The 19271-nt window shown below is 47.9% G+C and overlaps 1 protein-coding gene across 2 annotated transcripts in view; it reads right to left on the bottom strand.

Annotated features, from left to right (window-relative positions):
• Positions 1 to 218: 218 nt before the first annotated feature.
• PDCD11 (programmed cell death 11) overlaps positions 219 to 19271 on the bottom strand; it is a 49264-nt gene continuing 30211 nt past the window's right edge. Inside the window, exons 21-36 of one of the 2 annotated variants that reach the window (XM_034931417.2) lie at positions 19081 to 19143; positions 14239 to 14344; positions 12436 to 12525; positions 12123 to 12225; positions 11498 to 11675; positions 8477 to 8533; positions 7740 to 7862; positions 6681 to 6803; positions 5968 to 6259; positions 5700 to 5816; positions 4572 to 4721; positions 4087 to 4337; positions 3214 to 3382; positions 2476 to 2629; positions 1862 to 2027; positions 219 to 1135 (exon numbers count right to left, since the gene is read on the bottom strand). In XM_034931417.2, coding sequence (XP_034787308.1) covers positions 964 to 1135; positions 1862 to 2027; positions 2476 to 2629; positions 3214 to 3382; positions 4087 to 4337; positions 4572 to 4721; positions 5700 to 5816; positions 5968 to 6259; positions 6681 to 6803; positions 7740 to 7862; positions 8477 to 8533; positions 11498 to 11675; positions 12123 to 12225; positions 12436 to 12525; positions 14239 to 14344; positions 19081 to 19143 — 2314 coding nt within the window. In that variant the 3' untranslated portion in view covers positions 219 to 963. The remainder of the gene's footprint in view (positions 1136 to 1861; positions 2028 to 2475; positions 2630 to 3213; positions 3383 to 4086; positions 4338 to 4571; positions 4722 to 5699; positions 5817 to 5967; positions 6260 to 6680; positions 6804 to 7739; positions 7863 to 8476; positions 8534 to 11497; positions 11676 to 12122; positions 12226 to 12435; positions 12526 to 14238; positions 14345 to 19080; positions 19144 to 19271) is intronic. The other variant, XM_034931418.2, reaches the window with a different exon arrangement.

Below are 19271 nucleotides of genomic sequence, written 5' to 3'. Positions count from 1 at the left end.
AACAGTCTGAAATTTCACGAGTCAGAAGATTCTGTGCTCAGTGGGCACCTAGCGCTCATGTCCAAGAAGCAGGCCAGCCCCAGCTTCTCCTTCCTCCCATCCCTGCCCGCCATCCGCCCCACCTCTAGAACCTTTGGATGCTCTCCCTTGGCCCTGTCCGGCTTCCTGGCATATGACTCAGTCATTTCCCATGGAAAAGCTCTCAGGACACTTAAAGCTCTGCCAGAGAAAACGTTTAATTCCCTCATGACCAAGACAAAAAAGAACTGGCTTCAACAACTAGCTGGGTCTGTGCTGGCCTCCAAGACTTTGAATAGCCCAGATATGGAGAGGTTAGGTAATGTGGCCATAGTGGGCGTGGGATGAGACATCATCAGTTCACGCCAACACCCGTGGCTTTCCTCAGCAGCCCAGGTTTCTCCATTTTCCCCTCTGGGCTCTGAATTTGTCCTCCTGTCCCAGACTCATAGCCTCCCCTAAAGGGCAGAAGGTACCAGTGAGGCTGAGGCTGAAGGAACACCCAGAGACTCCAAGATCGGAGGGGAGGGCCCACTCCCTGGAGCCTACTGACCCCCTCCAGCTGGACTGACAGCCTGCCAGGGACAAAGCAGGACCCTGACCACAGGACCCTCGGGAGTAGCCCCTCTACTCTTGCTCCCCAGGGAACTCCCCTGGAAGAGGGACCCTCAGCATTTCTGGGAGTCCAGTGGCCTGCTGCCCACAATCCCCAGGTAGCCTCAGATAAGGAAAAAGATAACAAGTTGGTACTGAAAATAAAGCAAGCGAAGAGGGATTTAAAAAATCTCAACTTCCTTTTCATCCTGACAGGATTCCCCCAAGGGTGCTGCAGAAAAAGCAGCATTTAAATAGAGTCCTGAGGTAACAGTTTTCCGAGTGCCCAGGCACTCGAGGCGGGGCCGGGCTGGCCCATTGTTGACAGTGTCCCACAGAGCCAGCCTGCCACTAGTCCTCTAGCACTGAGCTCTTGGCCTCCACATACTCCAGGGCCTTGGCCTTGACTGCCTGCACATCCTTCTCAGTGCCATGCTGCTTCTCGTAGTCCAGGTAGCGCTTGAAGAAGAACTTCATTCTCTTGGGGGCCAAGCTCAGATGAATGACCCGCTCAAAGATGTCCCTGTTGAGGAAAAGCAGAGTGGCATTTGCCTCTCAGTCCCAGGCCACGTGCTTCCTGCCTAGCACTCACCCACTTGCTCTCAGCCCTGGAACCATGACCCTCTCCCATCCAGGACTCCCACTTCTACCATTATCTTTATTAATCCATGATGAACTCTCATGATGCCTTGGGGAGAGGCACTACCACCCTCATCTTCCAGATGAGCAGATGGACACCCAGAGATGGTAAGGGACTTCCCTGCTTAAAGCCACACAGTGATCAGGACAAAGCTACTGGGATGGGGGACACAACAGTGAGAAACATACATAGTGAGCTTTTCTATGAGAAAAGCTCAGCTCAGTGAAGGGCTTGGGTGAGGCACCTGTTCTTTTTGGACCTCAGTCTACTCATCTCTAAACCCTCCCTGTCTTGTGGAGACGCTGGGGTCAAAAGCAAGAGAATGCCTGTGAAAGTAGTCTACAATGAGAGTCAGGAACAGTGTTAATTATGAGAGAAGCTCGAGTCTCTTGACAAGGCTACCTCCTACCAATGGTTTCAGACACAGACCAGATGCTGGCCTTTGAGGCAGAAAGAGGAGTTGAAGTGAATGTCACTGGGCCTGGGGCATCACATCTAGCTGGTTTTCTAGATCAAGTAAGAGAACTGGGATGCTGAGAGCTGCTGTGGGACCAGTGCCTACCACGCCCTCTCCTGAGGAACTCGGCCTTGGCCGGCTGCCCCACTCACCGGACGTCCTTCTGGCTGCCGTGCTTGATGGTCATATCGATATAGACCGACCAGACATCTGTGCGCTTTGGGTAGGTGCTCAGCGTGTTCTCAAAAATGGCTTTGGCCCGCTCTGCATCCCCCAGCTGAAACTCAAGCTGGGCAAACTTGGCAATGACATCCACATCTGCAGGGAGAGGACTGCTCAGAGACCCAACAAGCAGACAGCCCCCTCACCACAACACAGTGTTCCGCAGGGTCAGCGTGCACCTGACTCCCTGCTCTTGGGTCCCAAGACTCAGGTTGTGACAAGAGGGACAAAGACCCAAAAGGGGTGGGTTTGGGGCCAAATACACAGATGGGCACTGCAGACACACCACTCTCTGGGCACAGAAGAGGTGGGGGATCCCAGGGGCAACAGAACTAGTACTAACTGCGTTTTGTTCCTCCATCTTTTGGAGCCTGGCATTTGAAATTTAACATGCACTGTTATGCTGAGGGGCAGAGAATCAACAGGCAGCAAGAGGAAAGCCCTCACAAGGCTCTCCTGACTTAGAAGAAGCAATGCCATGGCCAGTTCCTACTCCCCGATCCTGGAGTGCTCATGGGCTCAGGAGCTGGGAATGAGCACTCACGCTCCTTGCTAGGCAGGCACTCCAGGGCTCGCTGCAGCACGCGGTGACTGGCTGCAGCCTGGCTCCTCCGCAGAAGGAAGGCGCCGTATTTGATCCACACAGCTTTCTCCTGCCGGAAACGCTTCAGCATCCGGTTGTAGAGTTCACCAGCTTCCTGTAGGAAAAGACGAGGCACGCTGAGGAGAGTGTGATACTACAGAGGGGACAAGACAGACAAGCAGCAACACTCACAAGAAGCTAGACCTGGGCTCCCAGACACCAAATCACTCTCAGGGCCTAATGCTAGAGACCTGAGAGGAGCGGGAGGGAGGCTCACAGAAGGGCACAGTGAACAGGCACAACACGACGGAGGGGATTCCCTGCTGATCCGCACCCATGGGAGGGTGGTCCTAGCCTAGGAGAACATGAGAATGACAAGGGGGAGTAGGAGAAACGCCAGAGCGGATGCTGGGCCGGGACGTCCCCTTCTGTCTGTGATGCCCTGCCAGCAGCCCAAGGCAGACACACCAGGGGTCCACTGCCCCTTCACTTCCAAAGCCACTCCTTCCCTCACCTTGACCCCGCAGGCCTGAAGAAGAGGTGAGGGAAATGACTTCTTTTACTTGGAAGATAGGGAAGTTGGGGCCCCGATGTTGGGTGGCAAGCTCACAGCAGGACTGGACCCAGCACCCCAGGGGCTCTTCTCTGAGATTGTGGCCCTGGGACTCCCAGGAGTTCGTCTGTGGCCCAACCTCCTACCTGGAATTTCTCTGACTTGGCGTAGATGTCAGCCAGGTGGAGAAAGACTTTGAGAGGCTCGTTGTACTGCACGGCTCGCTCAAAGACCTTGGTCAGGGACTCCTGAGAGCCGTACATGTTCTCCAGGTTCAGCAGAGCCACCCACACGTTCAGCTTCTCCTGCTCCTCTCTGGAGGGAGAGCAGTCAGCACATGAGCGCCACATGAAACCAGTGAGCCTCCCGCCCCATCCAGACAGACTCAGGAACCATCTCCCCCTCCCAGCCTCTATCTGTGTCCTCAGATCCCACCCCAAATGTAGACCCTAAGAGGCTGTGTCCCCACAGCTCCCGCAGCATTAGGAACCCCTGCCCCAACCCCAATGGTTGAGTCTGAGGCTCTCCTGGATTCTGCCTCCATTCCTAGAAAGGATGCCCACCAGATCCCAAACGGGCCTGAGGTTTGGGCTGGACGCAGAGTCCTGGGTCTGATTCTCTCTTCAAGCTAAGAGGATGAAGCAAAGTACTGCCTTCCCTCTTCATTAGGCCTCAAAAACTCCCTCTGTTTGGAAAACCACCACAGGGATTTCGCCCAGGTATGTAGTGAGTTCTTTTCTTACTGTGTTTCTGCTCAAACTGGTTCCCTCATATAAGTGTATGGACTCTTGTGAAGGTTACCCTTAGCAGTTTCAGGGAAGAAGACTATAAAATATAAATGAGTAGATCTATTTCACAGATGGCCGCAGCTATGGCAGAAAGCCTGAAGACCCATGGGCCCCTGGTGGCAGCCACCCAAAATGCTGCCGGCCTGCCTAGGAGGAGCTACCCCACAGGTTGAGAAACTTCCCAGCCCAGAACGTGCGAAGACACAGTGCTCCCTGGGGCAAAGCTGAGACCTGAAGGAGATGGTCTTAAGGGCCCTCTCAGCCACGGCACGGGCCTTCTCGATCTCCGTGGCCTGCAGGTGGAAAGCCATGTACTGCAGCCACAGAATAGAGCTATTGGGGGAGCTCAGCACCAGTCGGTCAAAATCATCCGCGGACTCTGGCTGCCGCCCAGGATCCATCAGCGCCTCCTCAATGCGGGACAGTTCCTTCTCTGCCTTCTGCTTCTCCAACTCCCTTTCTTTCTTGCTTTTCTTTATCTGCTATGGAAAGCAGAAACACCGTGAGTCATCTGCTCCTCAAGGCCTAGGGGAGGTCTGTGGTGGAAGCCACGAGTTGGCTGGGCAGCCCAGGGCTCTATATATACCCCCTGGCCTGGGACTGGCCGCTGCCCCCTCCCCCACTCACTCAGGAAGACACCCAGTCTAGGAACAGAGCACAAGAGACTGACACCAAGGGGTCCCTGCAAAAAGGACATGCCCTGCAAAATACAGCACCGTGGCTTGGTGTGGCTTCTCATCCTCCTCGCTGTCTGAGCTCTCTGCTAGAGGTGGCAAGGCCGGGGTCAGAGAGTCTAGTCCCACATTCCAAGCGAAGCCTGAAGATAGCTGCAGCCGGGGCGCTTCTGCTGGCTTGGTTTGCTTCTCCTGGAGGAACACAGAGGCGCTAAAGAAAGCACCTGGCTCAGGCTGCTCCCTGTTCCCCCGTGCCAGCCCACCTGGAGGAGCATGGACTCCTACCAAGCCCAGAGACCCCTCCTCTCCTCTCCTCTCCTCCTAGGCCATGCCAGGCCCCAGCCCACTGGGGAAACTTTATAGCAGTAACATAAAAGTTTTCTTTGTAAATACATTTATTTAGATAACAAAATTTTCACACACACACATGCATATGCATACCAGTATATAAAATAACAGTGGAAGCCAGGTGTGGTGGCTCACACCTGTAACCCCAACACTTTAAGAAGCTGAGGCGGGCCAATCATTTGAAGTCAGGAGTTCGAGACCAGCCTGGCCAACATGGCGAAACCCCCTCTCTACTAAAAATACAAAAATTAGCCAGGCATGGTGGTGCATACCGGCAGTCTCAGCTACTCGGGAGGCTAAGTCATGAGAATTGCTTGAACCTGGAAGGCAGAGGTTGCAGTGAGCCAAGATCACACCACTGCACTCCAGCCTGGATGACAAAGCGAGACTCTGTCTCAAAATAATAAAAATAAAAATAACAGTAGAGCTGGGACAGAGAGATGACAGTAATTCTGAGGGTGGCAGGGAGGCCCTGCCCAGATGGTTATAAGCCATCCCATACCCGGTCCTCTCAGCCCCGGTATTACTATTCTCATCTTTTGGAGGATGCAGGCTCAGAACGGCTCAGCCTCCTCTTTATCTGCCCAGCCTCCTAATTTAATTCAGTTCCACCCAATAAATATTCCTTAGAATTTATTTTATGCAGCCTGCTCTGGGTAAAAAGAGTCCCTTGTCCTCAAGGAGCTGACGGTCAATGGAGGCAACTGACAGCCCCTGCTTTCGTATTTTATAGGAAATGAAGTAAAAGAGGATGAGGCAGAGGATGGCCCAGCTCTTCCCTGGCCTGGAGCAGCCTTCCCCTCCCCGCGACGTCACCCTCACCTTGGGCAGCACATTCGTCTCTTCTGCCTCCTCTTTTCCCTCCCGATAGTACACGTCCACAAGGCTGTCGTCCTCCTCTGACAGGCCGGCTTTCTTTGGCTTCTTGCTCACTCTTTCCTGAGAGGCCAGGTGGGAGAATGCCTAGGAGCATCCTCCTGCAGCCCCAGGCGACACCCTCCCTCGGCCCCACTGGGTGCCCTGTCCCCACGCCCTCGTGGCTGTCCCTCCAGGGGAGGACAGGCAGCCGCAGCCCTCCGCAGGACCTCACCTGCTCACTCCCAGACTCCCGGCACTCCTGCCCGCCCCGCTTCTGCGCCTGTGGCTTCTGGGGCTGTTGCTCCTCCTTGCTGGGCATCTCCACCTCCTCCTGCCCCTTCTGGTTCTTCTTCTCATTCCTTTTCTGATTTTTCTTTTCCCCTTTTTGGTCTCTCTCCTCAGCCTCTGTTTTCCTCTCCTCTTGCTTTGTAAGTTGCCCTTCCAAGGAAGCAGAAAGCACGTCTGGCTTCCCAGTGTCTCCGGGGAGGAAAGACAGCTCTACCAGGTTCTTCTGGTGGTTAAGGCTATGACAGAGCAAGATGGGGAGGTAAAGACATCATAAAAAGTAGAGGACACCACAGGCGGCCCAGGCCTTTTTCCTCCCGATCAGCCCACGATTCTGGGCCCTGCCCCCATCTGCCTTGGGAGTCCTTTCAATATTCTCAAGAATGATTTGCACAATTTTTCATGCTTAGTAGAAAAATACAGGGGGTAGATGTGATGCCCCCTCCACCATCCCCAACAACAGGAGCTATGCAGCGATAAGTTACCACCTGTTTTCACAGGCACTGGGGGAGAAGGTTCCAAACAAAGGCCTTTTATTCATCTGAACACCACTACGCAAGCCATTATGTTTACAGTTCACCCTGAAATCTCCTCCCAGGGCTCCTGGAGAAAGGGGTTTGATTCACATTACAGAGAGAGAGAGAACGGGAAGGCACCTACCGTAGGACCCTGGCTGTGAGCAGCTTCCCTTCAGGGAGGTGTTTGTTATAAAGGGTTTTCTTGGACGGGCTGTGCTGGGAGACATGGGAGTACCGAGCCAAACCCACAACGGAGGGGCCAAGGCTGAAAGGAGAGAGGCAAGAGTCCTGTGGTCACAAACGCAACAATAGAATTCCAACTAGGCCTCGGGACTTCACTCTCACAGGGACTCAAGTTGTGACAAGGATTTGTGACAGACATAAGTTCCTGGCATTCAGCAGGATGAAGTGGGCTTTGTAAACTTGAAATCATCATCAAGCATAATGAAGATATGATTGAGGGTATTTTTTACTCCACACTGTGGTATCATAATATATAAATCACAAACTGCTAGGAGAAACTGCAGAAACAGCATGGCAGGGAAGGCTGCAGTATCAGGTGCTTGTGAACATGAGGTGATTTCACAGAACAAACACTTACAAATCATGATCAAACACTAAAACAGAACATCCACATTTATGTATTTTTTAATTTAAATTTAATTTTTTTAGACACAGGGTATCACTGCCTCCCAGGCTGGAGGTCAGAGGCACAATCATAGCTTAATGTAACCTCGAACTTCTGGGCTCAAGCAATCCTCCCGCCTCAGCCTTCCAAGTAGCTGGGACTACAGGCTCATGCTACCACACCTAGTTAATTTTTAATTTTTTTTGGAGACATGGGGGTCTTGCTTTGTTGCCCAGGCTGGTCTTGAACTCCTGGCCTTCAAAGCAATTCTCTCATCTCGGCCTCTCAAAGCGCTAGGATTCCAGGCATGAGCCACCACGCCCGGCCCCAGACTTACTTAGAACAGAAATTAGAAATGCCATATTATTTGTCCAAAACACCAAATAACTAATAACTCAACAGTTGTTTTAAAAGTATTAGAAAACTTGGAATTTTAAAAATGAGTGGGGACTCATAAACTCTCCTCCCTTCATATTCCCATCAAAGAAGTTGACCGAGGAACACAGTGGACCCCAGAGCAACACAGGCTCAGGGAAGGCACTTGGGTCCGGGTGCAGAGCCCCCCTCACTCACCGAAAGAACACACCGTGTGGCTGGATGGACCCTACATAGCCCCTCAGAAGCTGCCCTTCCTTAATGTCCTGGATGGAGTTAATCTCTGGATCTTCTACTTTGCTTTTCGTCTCCGGGTTTGTTCTAAAGGAATAAAAGGCTTACATGCACACCTTTAACCTCCACTGTCCCATGCCACCCCCAATACACCTGCAACCATCATACTTAGTAAATAAGAATATGACTCTGGACCTGTCAGCAGGATATAACCTTTAGAGCCCAACTCTACTCTCTCCTAACATCTTGCCAGGCCAGAAGCAGGTGCCTGGGGCCCAGCTATGTAGAAATGGGGAGAGGCGGACCAAGCCAGAGAGGTCAAACCTAAAGCCTTGGCCTCATTAACATTGATGTCTAACCATAGAGCAAGCTGACCTCAAGCCAACTCCATACATGGCACGCTCACCCCTACAATGGAACCCTGGAGGCTAAAGCATCTCCCCTCACCAGGACTACCATCTGCAACCTTGGACACCCACATCTGGATATCTGACCCTTTCCCTGGAAAACAAGAGCCTGAGCAGACAGGATTCTTGCAGCAATCTGAACAGCCTCAGCTTTTCTGGGTAAAAGAGGTTCAGGATAAAAAGTGATGAGCAGAGAAGGTGGGAAGCCCAAAATTCTGTGTCAGATACACATAGCCTCCCCTTGATCCTGAGTGGGTCTTCCTCCTTTCTTTTTCCAACAACACAGAAACCCACCTGGATGATCGCAGCGACAAAGTCAATACGTTGTCTGCAGTGGACAGGATGTAACATCTGAATGAAGGCAAAAGAGAAGGAAACGCTCAATTTTCAGCATCTGTGAACAGCAAAGGGTCTCAGCTTCCTCTCCTCCAGGCTGACCAATAGGCAGGAGTGAGGAGACAAGAGACTCTGGTCATGTTTCTTCATTCTGTTGAAAACCTGCTGAGGGACTCTGGACAAGTCACGTCACCTCTGTGGGCTTCAGTTTACTAGTCTATTAAATAGAAATAACACTACCGGGCTGGGCACGGTGGCTCACGCCTGTAATCCCAGCACTTTGGGAGGCTGAGGTAGGCGGATCACAAGGTCAGGAGATTGAGACCATCCTGGCTAACACAGTGAAACCCCATCTCTACTAAAAATACAAAAAAAATAGCTGGGCGTGGTGGCGGGCGCCTGTAGTCCCAACTACTGGGGAGGTTGAGGCAGGAGAATGGCGTGAACCCAGGAGGCAGAGGTTGCAGTGAGCCGAGATCGCGCCACTGCACTCCAGCCTGGGCGACAGAGCAAGACTCCATCTCAAAAAAAAAAAAAAAAAAAAGAAATAACACTACCTACTCTTCTTACCTAACAAGGGTGTTGGGGCCAGGTGTAGTGGCTCACATCTGTAATCTCAACACTTTGGGAGGCCGAGGCAGGAGAACTGCTTGAAGCCAGGAGCTCAAGACCAGTCTGGGCAGCAAAGCGAGACCCTGTCTCTACAAAAAAATTTTTTTTAAAAGCCGGGTGTGGTGGCACACACCTGTAGTCCCAGCTACTTGGGAGGCTGAGGACAGAGGATTGTTTGAGCCCAAGAATTTGAGGTTGCAGTGAGCTACGATCACACCACTGCCCTCTAGCCTGGGCAACTAAGTAAGACCCTGAGAAAGAAAGAAAGGGGAGGGAGAGAGGGAAGAAGAAAAGGAAGTCTCACAGAGGCATACAGTATGTCCTTAAAAGAAGAACCAGCTCTGTGTTAGATCCTGAGAACGTTTGATCTCAGCAGAGAGACACACTAACCCCAGGAGATCATGCCCAAGGCATCAGCTAGGTACTACTGCAGACACACAAGAGCAGTTCAGAGGAGGCGGGTCAGTGCTTCCAGGAGGGACAGCAGGGTTGCATCTCTAAACATTTCATCTAAAATGGCAATTAGTAGTCCAAAACCATAATATACAGAATCTTAGAAGTAGAAAGGATCTCAGCAAAAATCCAGTCCAAAATTTTCCCACGACAGATGTCTGCCTTTGGTAACGTGGCATCATAGCCGTCAGAGCTGGACAGAACCTCAAGGGACCGTCTACCTTTAGGCAAGTAATTTATCGTAGGTTTGGCCACAATAAAACACATTTAAAACCACAACCTCATTATCTAAGCCTCAAGAGAAACCAGAGATGATCCTGGCTGTCTCTAGGACTCATTCTTTGTCTTCTCCCAGGCCCTGGGCATGTGTGTGCCGTGCAGTGGTTGTGAGTGGTTGAGAATTTAGGCAGGTAGGTGCTGGTGGCTGGGACAGCTGAGACAGGAGAGGGCAGTTACTATTTTCCAGTCTCTGCCTCCAAGGGCATCTACTGTACTGTCAGCTGACTACTGGATGCAGCTGAAATCTGTCTCCTCAAGTTTAGTTTATTCAGGCTATTAAAACAGTCTTAAAACTCCAATTGGCTGGGTGCGGAGGCTCACTTTGAGAGGCCAAGGCAGGCAGATCACTTAAGCCCAGGAGCTTGAGACCAGCCTGGCCAACATGGTGAAACCCTGTCTCTACTAAAAACAGAAAAATTAGCCAGGCATGGTGACACAACGCCTGTAATCCCAGGTACTTGGGTGGCTGAGGCACAAGAATCGCTTGAACCCAGGAGGTAGAGGTTGCAGTGAGCCAAGATTGTGCCACTGCACTCCAGCCTGGGCAACAGAGCGAGACTCTATCTCAAAAAAAAAAAAGAAAAAAAACAAGAGATCAACTTTTGCTGAACCAATGGCTGAGACACAAATTTAAAATATCCAGTGCCAACAGTGGTGTGAGAAATGGACAGTCATATTTACTGTTAATGGGGACATAAATTAGCACAGTCATTTTGGAGGGTATGTAACCCATCAATTTCACTTCTAGGAATTTATTTACCAAACATACCTGCATTAGTATCCAAATATATGCAAAAGGGCCAGGCACCGTGGCTCACGCCTGTAATCCCACCACTTTGGGAGGCCAGGATGGGCAGATCACCTGAGGTCAGGAGTTCGAGACCAACCTGACTGACATGGCGAAACCTAGTCTCTACTAAAAGTACAAAAATTAGCCAGGCGTCATGGCGCATGCCTATAATCCTAGCTACTTGGGAGGCTGAGGCAGGAGAATTGCTTGAACTTGGGAGGAGGAGACTGCAGTGAGCTGAGATTGCGCCACTGCACTCCAGCCTACGCAGTGCACTCCAGCCAGACTGCCTCAGTTAAAAAAAGGCTGTGTCGAGCACCACTGCACTCCAGACTCTGTCTCACGCCACTGCACTCCAGCCAGACTCTGTCTCAATTAAAAAAACCCAAAAAACCCAAATATATGTACAAAGATACTTCAACATTATTGTCTATCAAAAAAAGTATTGTCTATCAACAGAGAATTGGTTACACAAATTTCAATTAAAAAAACCCCAGCATACTAAACAAACGTTTTAAAATAAGGTAAAAGGACAAAATAGATTTTGATATATTAGCATAGAAAAGGAAAAAAATTCACGATAAACTATGAGAAAAAAACAGTATATCAAATGATATTCTATTATTTATATAAAGAAAAACTATATATATATGCATTAAAGTCTAGAAAGATAGAAATCAAAGTACATAACGGCAAAAAGTGGTAGAGAAACAGAGGGGTTACAGAAATTTTCATTTTCTATTTCATATACCTGTTTTTCTGATAAAAAGTCATGTATTACAACGTTTTTTTTTAAATATACCAATTCCACAGACAGGTGAAAAGAGGAAGAACACTTCGCTTACCTGACAACCTTCTGGGGGACGAAGTCTTCCAGGGGCGTCTCGGAGTAGGAGTCACTCATGTGAAATATACTGACTGTTCCTATCTTCCCAAAGGGGAAGGAGACGGTCAGCCCCTCGTTGGGAGTCACCTTCACCACTCGGCCCATGGCCACTTCCCCTTCCTCAAGCTTGTGAGTACCTGGTGGAAGAACCAACCTGATTCAGGGAAGAGGAAATGAGCTAAGGGAGGAGCGGGAATGCCAGCCACACACAGGCTGGGGAAGGTGGAGGCTGCCCAGACTTGGGATATCCGGGCTGAGTGATCCAGAACCATCTAGACTGAGATCACCCTTCCATGTAGCCAAGAACCTCAGGGCCAAGTGGTGGACAACTCTTTCCCAGGGACTTGAGAAAAACACCTGTGTAGGTAAGGGTAACCTGTATAGGTAAAGGTAACTCAGAGAGCAGTGGAGTAACTGGGCCAGAGCAAAGCCCAAGAGAAAAACTGTTCCAAGAAGGTCCCACACCAGGCTTTCTGAGGATTCCAATACCGAAGGGGTCCTCCAACTCAAGCAATAGCTGAAAACCCATCCCACCCCTTCCCACCGCTTCCCTTCCCCGACCAGGCACTGTTTCATCCCCACACCTGTGAGGGACAGACATAAGAAGGTCTTGGAGGAATCTGGGCCAACAACAGTGGCCCTCAGGGCCTGGCCAACCCGGAACTTCTTATCTGGATGCTTCAGAACCTGGAAGGATAAAAAAACTCCTGTGATGCTTGAAGAAAGGCTGTCATTTATCCAAAACCATAGCATTTAAGTCTCCAAAGCAAGTATCTCCCAAAGCAACCCTTAAATAAAGAACAAGCTTCCTCAAATCCACTGTAAACCCACACACCAGGCACTGGGCCAAGCTTAGGGAACTTGGGTCCCCTCTCCAGGGATCTCAAGCACACTGACCTTGAAGCTCAGAGAAGTGAGCAATAAGGGAATTCTCCCCCGGATGTCTGGGGCAATCTCCACCTCAAGCCATTTCTTCACCACATTGTACTGAGGGAAAAAAAGGAACCAGAGTAGGGCAAATACAAATACAAGGTTTCCCGCCATTAAAACTTTCCTAAAACCACAAGGTGGAAAGGGCCCCAGTACACTTTTCCAAGAGACAGGAATCCACCCTTCCATCCCACTGCCCTTGCCCAACCTCCACTTCTCACCAGCTTCCCTCAGACTCCAGCTCAGAACCTTTGCCAGCCTAGCAGAATGTGCATCTCTTCCAGGGTCTCAGCTGACCAGGAGGCAAAAGAGACTCCAGAGATGTCCTCAAACTGGAGAACCAATCCCACAGACCTCTGTAGCCTCCTCCAAGCTCAGCTGTGCCCAACAATTGTTAACCATCTCCAGAGGCCAATTTTTAATTTCTAAACCAATTTGGATTTGGATCCTTCACTGTTTATGCAGTGTCTTGCCCTAAATATGCACTCCAATTTTCTCCTTTTTTTTTGAGACAGAGTCTTGCTCTGTCTCCTAGGCTGGAGTGTGTGGCGGCAATCTCGGCTCACTGCAATCTCCACCTCCTGGGTTCCAGTGATTCTCCTGCCTCAGCCTCCAGGGTAGCTGGGATTACAGGCGCGCGTGCCCCAGGCCCGGCTAAATTTTTGTATTTTTAGTAGAGATGGGGTTTCACCATGTTGGCCAGGCTGGTCTCAAACTCCTGACCTGAAGTGATCTGCCCACCTCGGCCTCCCAAAGTGCTGGGATTACAGGCGTGAACCACCACACCTGGCCGTAAATACATACTCCAATTTTCTAGTCAACTTAACAAATCATTTATCGAGCAGCTACTATGCACATGGCATCATAATGATAAATAAAAGCCAGAGCCTGCCTTCAAGGAGATTACAGCCTACAAGCAGTAAGTCAAATCAGTGTGCAAATAACTACAACAGCAAGCAACATGTAGGAAGTACAACATGCTACAGGAACTAGTAATGAGGGAAGGTTATCTGTGCTGAACCTTGATGGGCAGTAGGCAATTGGAATAGAAGGTACTCCAGATGTAGAAACCAGCATGAATAAAGACAGGAAGGGAAAAAGACAGAGAAGCTTTTCAGAATGACTGCCACACAAGGTGCACGGAAGGTCAGATTATGAAGAGCCTTATCTGCCACGCTAAGGCATCTGGGGCATATGAATGTCTATAGACAATAGGTAACTGAAGGGATCAAGCATCAGAGACGATCATGCTCAAAGATGCTCATCGAAGAGGAATCTGGCAACAATGGAGAGGCATTATTCTTCAAGGTCAAACCCAATCCAGCCGCCTCTCCTACATGTTTCAACCAGTACAGGCTGCTTTCCTTCCTTTTTGAACTCCTGTTCCAGTTGGGGTTGGAACACATAATCTGGCACCCAATTTCATGTTGTTTTACAGTGCACCTGAACTTCATGAAAAGCATGAATCTAAAATCCAAATTATATACATTTATATTCTAAATCTTGCCATGTATTTTACTTTCCATTTCTACAATTAACCTACCAACAATGAATTACGAGCTGCTTGCTAATTGTGTGTAAGCCATATTTTAGCTCCCTAATTAGACCAGAAGTTCTCTAGTGGCAGAGGCCATGTACTGTCTCCCACAAACCCAGCATGGTAGCACAGACTCAAATGCCTTTCTCTGCTAATGGCTTTTCTCTCCAATGTCACGACCTTTTTTCTGAAAGAAGAATGACATCTCGTCGCCGAGTGGCAAAACTACTTACTTTCTTTAAGAAGCAAGTAACAGTCTGGCCGGCCTGGTACTGTTTAATCTTCTCCACGGGGCTAACAGAGTGAGTGTTAAGAGCAGTGTGGCCATCCTCCAGCTCACTGTTTGCAGAAAGGAAATGTAAACAATAAACCCATCTCTGGATAAGACTTCGAGTTTGAAACCATCTCTCCCAAGTGGCCACGGATTGACTGTACGGGACTCCCCTACTCATACCCACCCTCCAAGGCCTTGTTTCTCTCCTCAAAGGGGAATGTCCACAATACTGGCCCGAGGCTAATCTTTTCCATTTCATTCATCTACTTATGAACAAGCTGCTTTTAAAGCAGGTAGCCCACAATAGCCTTTATAAACTCAGGAAACAAAATTGTTTTACTTCTTTCATAATACTTTGGCTGTTGCTTTACTTTGCAAAACTGCATTCAAAAATTATCTCTCACTGAATTGGACAACTGTGTGAGTTCTGCAGGGGAGATATTAAGCCCATTTTATGCTACTGAACCAGGAGTTAAAGTCAGGGCTTCTGACTCAAAATCCAGGGCTCTCTGCCCTATGCTACCCTTCCATTAGCATTTTCTTGATTTTTTTTTTTTTTAATAAAATGAGCATTCATTTATTCAAGTAATTTTTTTTTCTTTTTTTTTGAGACAGAGTCTTGCTTTGTCACCCAGGCTGGAGTGGAGTGGCACAATCTCGGGTCACTGCAACTTCCACCCCCCAGGTTCAAGTGATTCTCATGTCTCAGCCTCCCAAAAACTGAGATTACAGGCACCCGCCACCACACCCAGCTAATTTCTTTGTATTTTTAGTAGAGACAAGGTTTCACCATGTTGGCCAGGCTGGTCTCGAACTCCTGACCTCAAGTGATCCCACTGGCCTTGGCCTCCCAGAGTGCTGAGATTATGGATGTCAGCCACGGTACTCAGCCTTTGATTTTCTTTTTTCTTCTCAGAAAAACCACAAAGGGATGTAGCCTGAAAGTTATCAGTCCACAATCACCTCAAAGGAATCACAAAACTGCCACCCCTACTTACCAATTCAAATAATTTCTAAGCCCAAATGAACCAAACTGGTACAAGTAATGTTAGTAAATTTGTAAAATACAATAGCAAGTGCTCCCAAATGTAGAAAATGGGAACTTTCCTATCTAGTAAAGTAAGAATTGCCCCAGCACTTTGGGAGGCCAAGGCGGGTGGATCACCTAAGGTCAGGAGTTTGAGAACAGCCTGGCCAACATGATGAAACCCCGTCTCTACTAAAAATACAAAAAATTAGCTGGGTGTGGTGGTGGGCGCTTGTAATCCCAGCTATTCGGGAGGCTGAGGCAGGAGAATCACTTCAACCCAGGAGGCAGAGGTTGCAGTGAGCTGAGATTGTGCCATTGCACTCTAGCCTGGGCAATAAGAGCGAAACTCCATCTCAAAAAAAAAAAGAGAGCAAAAGGACTTGAGTAGACATTTCTCCAAAGAAGATATACCAATGGCCAACAAGCAAATGAAAAGATGCTCAACATCACCAATTATCACAAAAAGCAAATTAAAGGCACAGTGAGATATCACCTTACCCCGGTAGGATGGCCACTATTTAAAAAAAAAGAAAGAAAGAAAATAACGAGTGTTGGCGAGATGTAGAGAAATAGAAACCTTTGTGCACAGTTGATAAGAATGTAAAATGGTACAGCGATTATGGAAAACAGTATGGAAGTTTCTCAAAATATTAAAAATAGAATTACCATACGATCCAGTGATCCCACTTATAGGTATATACTCAAAAGAACTGAAATCAGGATCACAAAGAGGTATTTGCACACTCATGTTCAATGCAGCACTATTCACAATAGCCAAGAGGCACAAGCAACCTAAATGTCCGTTGACCAATGGGTGGATAAACAAAATGTGGCATATACCTATAATGGAATATTATTCAGCCTTGAAAAGACTGGATATGCCAGACACAGTGGCTCATGCCTATGATCTCAGCACTTTGGGAGGCCGAGGCAGGCAGATTGCCTGAGCTCAGAAGTTTGAGACCAGCCTGGGCAACAAGGCAAAACCCAGTCTTTACAAAAAAAATTCAAAAATTAGCTAGGCATGTTGGTGCGTGCCTGTAGCCCCAGCTACTCGGGGGACTGAGGGAGGGGGATCACTTGAGCCCAGAAGGTCAAGGCCATGATCACGCCACTGCACTCCAGCCTGGGTGACAGAGCAAGACCCTGTCTCTAAAAAAAGAAAAAAGAAAAGACAGGACATTCTGACACATGCTGCAAAATGGATAAACCTTGAAGACATTACACTAAGTGAAATAAGCCAGTCACAAAAGGACGCATACTGTATGTGTTCCATTTATATGAGTGAGGTACCTAGAACAGTCAAATTCACTGAGACGGAAGGGGAAATGGTGGTTGCCAGGGGCGGAAGAGAGGGAGAAGCAGAGTTGCTGTTCAATAGGTATAGTTTCAGTCACGCAAGACAAAAAACTTCTAGAGATTTGCTGTATAACATTCATTTAGTTAACAATGCATGTTGTTTCAGGTAATGTATACCTGAAAATTGTTGAGGGTAAATGTATGTGTTATAGTAATTTTAAAAATTACAGTAATTTTTTACTGTAAAAAATTACTCATCTGTGATGAGGACACAGATACACATAAAAGGAAGACCATGTGAAGACATGGGGAGAAGATGGCCATCTGTAAGTCAGGGAGAGAGGCCTTAGAAGAAACAAAACCTGTCAATACCTTGATCTCAGAATTCTAGCCTCCAAAATTGTGAGAAAAGAAATTTCTGTTATTTCAACCAAACCAAACCAAACCAAACCCACCACATATACGGATATGTGTTATCCTTTGTTCTTTTCCTGAAGTGATTTGAAACTTCCTCTCCAAAAAGAGCAACCCTCCAAAAAAGAAGGGTTGGCAGTACTGAATGGGGACCTATGAGAAAACTCACTGGCTAACAGGAATGCCAGAGACACCGTTTAAGACTCCTGAATGGCCTTGCCTCTTTCCTCTCAGCCCTCCAGAGGAGTAAGCAGGTAAGATGAATCTTAACCTTGAGTGCCCCTCAACACCTCTGAACTCAGCTCTAGAACAGACCGCATTCTCTTTGTGAACGAGATCCCCATACGAAATGAGGAATAAAAATACAGCTATAATTTCTCTGTTAAGTCAAAACTGTCAGTTAAATGTTTTTCATCCTGACTTCAAAATATTTATTTTAAAACATAAGCATGAGAAATATCACTATGTTTCTCAAGAGCCTTGAAGATTAAAACAAGTCACAGTACAACAAAGGTCCATGGAGGAAGTGGAAGATGTCTGGCCATCTGTCTGGCAGTGTGTCTGGCCATCTGTCTATCTGTTATTATAACTCTACATCTCCCACCTCCTTAACAAATCCACTCAATTCCTGTCATGGCCCACTCTGCTACAGCCAAGTACCCCCACTCTGGCTCATACCATAGTCTTCCAACACCAGCAGTGTTAATGAGGGGTTCCTCAGTACTCCTAGGATCAAAAACCATTTAGGATCTCAGTGTTCCCACAGAGTTCACTGACTCATCCCCCATATATCTGTTAAATTAAGATATCTACCCTTAGTTTGAATAAACTACTTGACCTCAACCCTAATTAAGGGTTTAATTAAAACAAGACATCACATGTCAGAGTTGAAGATACTGCAGGCTGAAACCATTAATATGAAGAGGTTTCTTCATTTTTCCAACAAAGACTGGAGGATAAATACAATCAAAATCTACAAAACTAAGAAACCACAGAGTTAACAAATAGGAATGTAATTCATCCCCCAAATCTTATTATTCTGAAATTTTAGTTTAGGGCTTACTTTGAAGTTCCAAAAGTGTTATTAGCATCTGAAACTCAATGTGCCAGGAATATTTACTTTGTGGTTTTTTTTTTTTTCTTTTGAGACGGCTTTCGCTCTTGTTGCCCAGGCTGAAGCACAATGGCGAGATTTTGACTTACTCCAACCTCCGTCTCCCAAATTTAAGCAATTCTCCTGCCTCAGCCTTCCAAGTAGCTCGGATTACAGGCGCCTGCCACCACACCTGGCTAATTTTGTATTTTTAGTAGAGATGGGGTTTCGCCATGTTGGTCAGGCTAGTCTGGAACTCCTGACCTGAAGTGATTCATCTGCCTCAGCCTCCAAAAGTGCTGGGATTACAGGCGTGAGCCACTGTGCCTGGCTCTGGAAGTTACTTTGGAGACCGTTCTGTAAATCTCTAGGTGCATTAAGATTTACAACCTGGCTGGATCCCAGGACTGAGTCACAGAGCCTTTCTTAATTAAGGTCATATGCATCTAGCTTCATTCACTAAGGGACTATCAATCTGAGAGGCTGGGTTCTTTTAGAGAACTCCTCGTTCTCCTCCCCACAGAGTATCTCATGGAACACCCTTCTCTTCAGAATCTACCCCACCATGACCTGAAATTCCAGTTCAGCCTCCAGCCCACCACACAGTCGTCTAGGTTGAAATAACAGGTATTCTTGGATACATGTTGCTTATTTAGGGAATTACTGAGTTATAGAAAATTGGGTTGAGAGCAAAAATGTTTCTTTTTGTGACATGCTGACAAACAGAACTGAAACCAGGCTTTAAATTGATACTTAAAACCTGTACACAGCTTTTGCATTAATTTTCATATGATCCCTCCAGCCCTAGGAGAACCAAATATCCCCACTAGAGAAACAAGAAAACTTGGAGAGAGAAAGGCAAAAATCAATCCTAACACTGGTAAAATCAAGATTCGAACTCGGGATTCCTAATTCCAAAGCCCAGTGCTCTTTCCGTAAGACAGTGCTGCTAATGTCCCCCTCACCTTGGCCGAACACTCAGCTCCGGGATGGTTCGAACGAATCTGGGGTGACTTATTGGGAGATACCTGGAGAAACAAATAAGCTGAATCATTTCTCTTCATCTCTGTAACACAGTAATCTGTAGGTCAGGATTTCTCCCTACTCTCCACCAAACCAAGCTCACAAAAGCACCCTGTTCCACTGTCACACCACC

This window comes from Pan paniscus, chromosome 8 (assembly GCF_029289425.2).
Source record: "Pan paniscus chromosome 8, NHGRI_mPanPan1-v2.0_pri, whole genome shotgun sequence".
NCBI lineage: Eukaryota > Metazoa > Chordata > Mammalia > Primates > Hominidae > Pan > Pan paniscus.
This window is presented reverse-complemented; position numbering and strand designations above follow the sequence as displayed.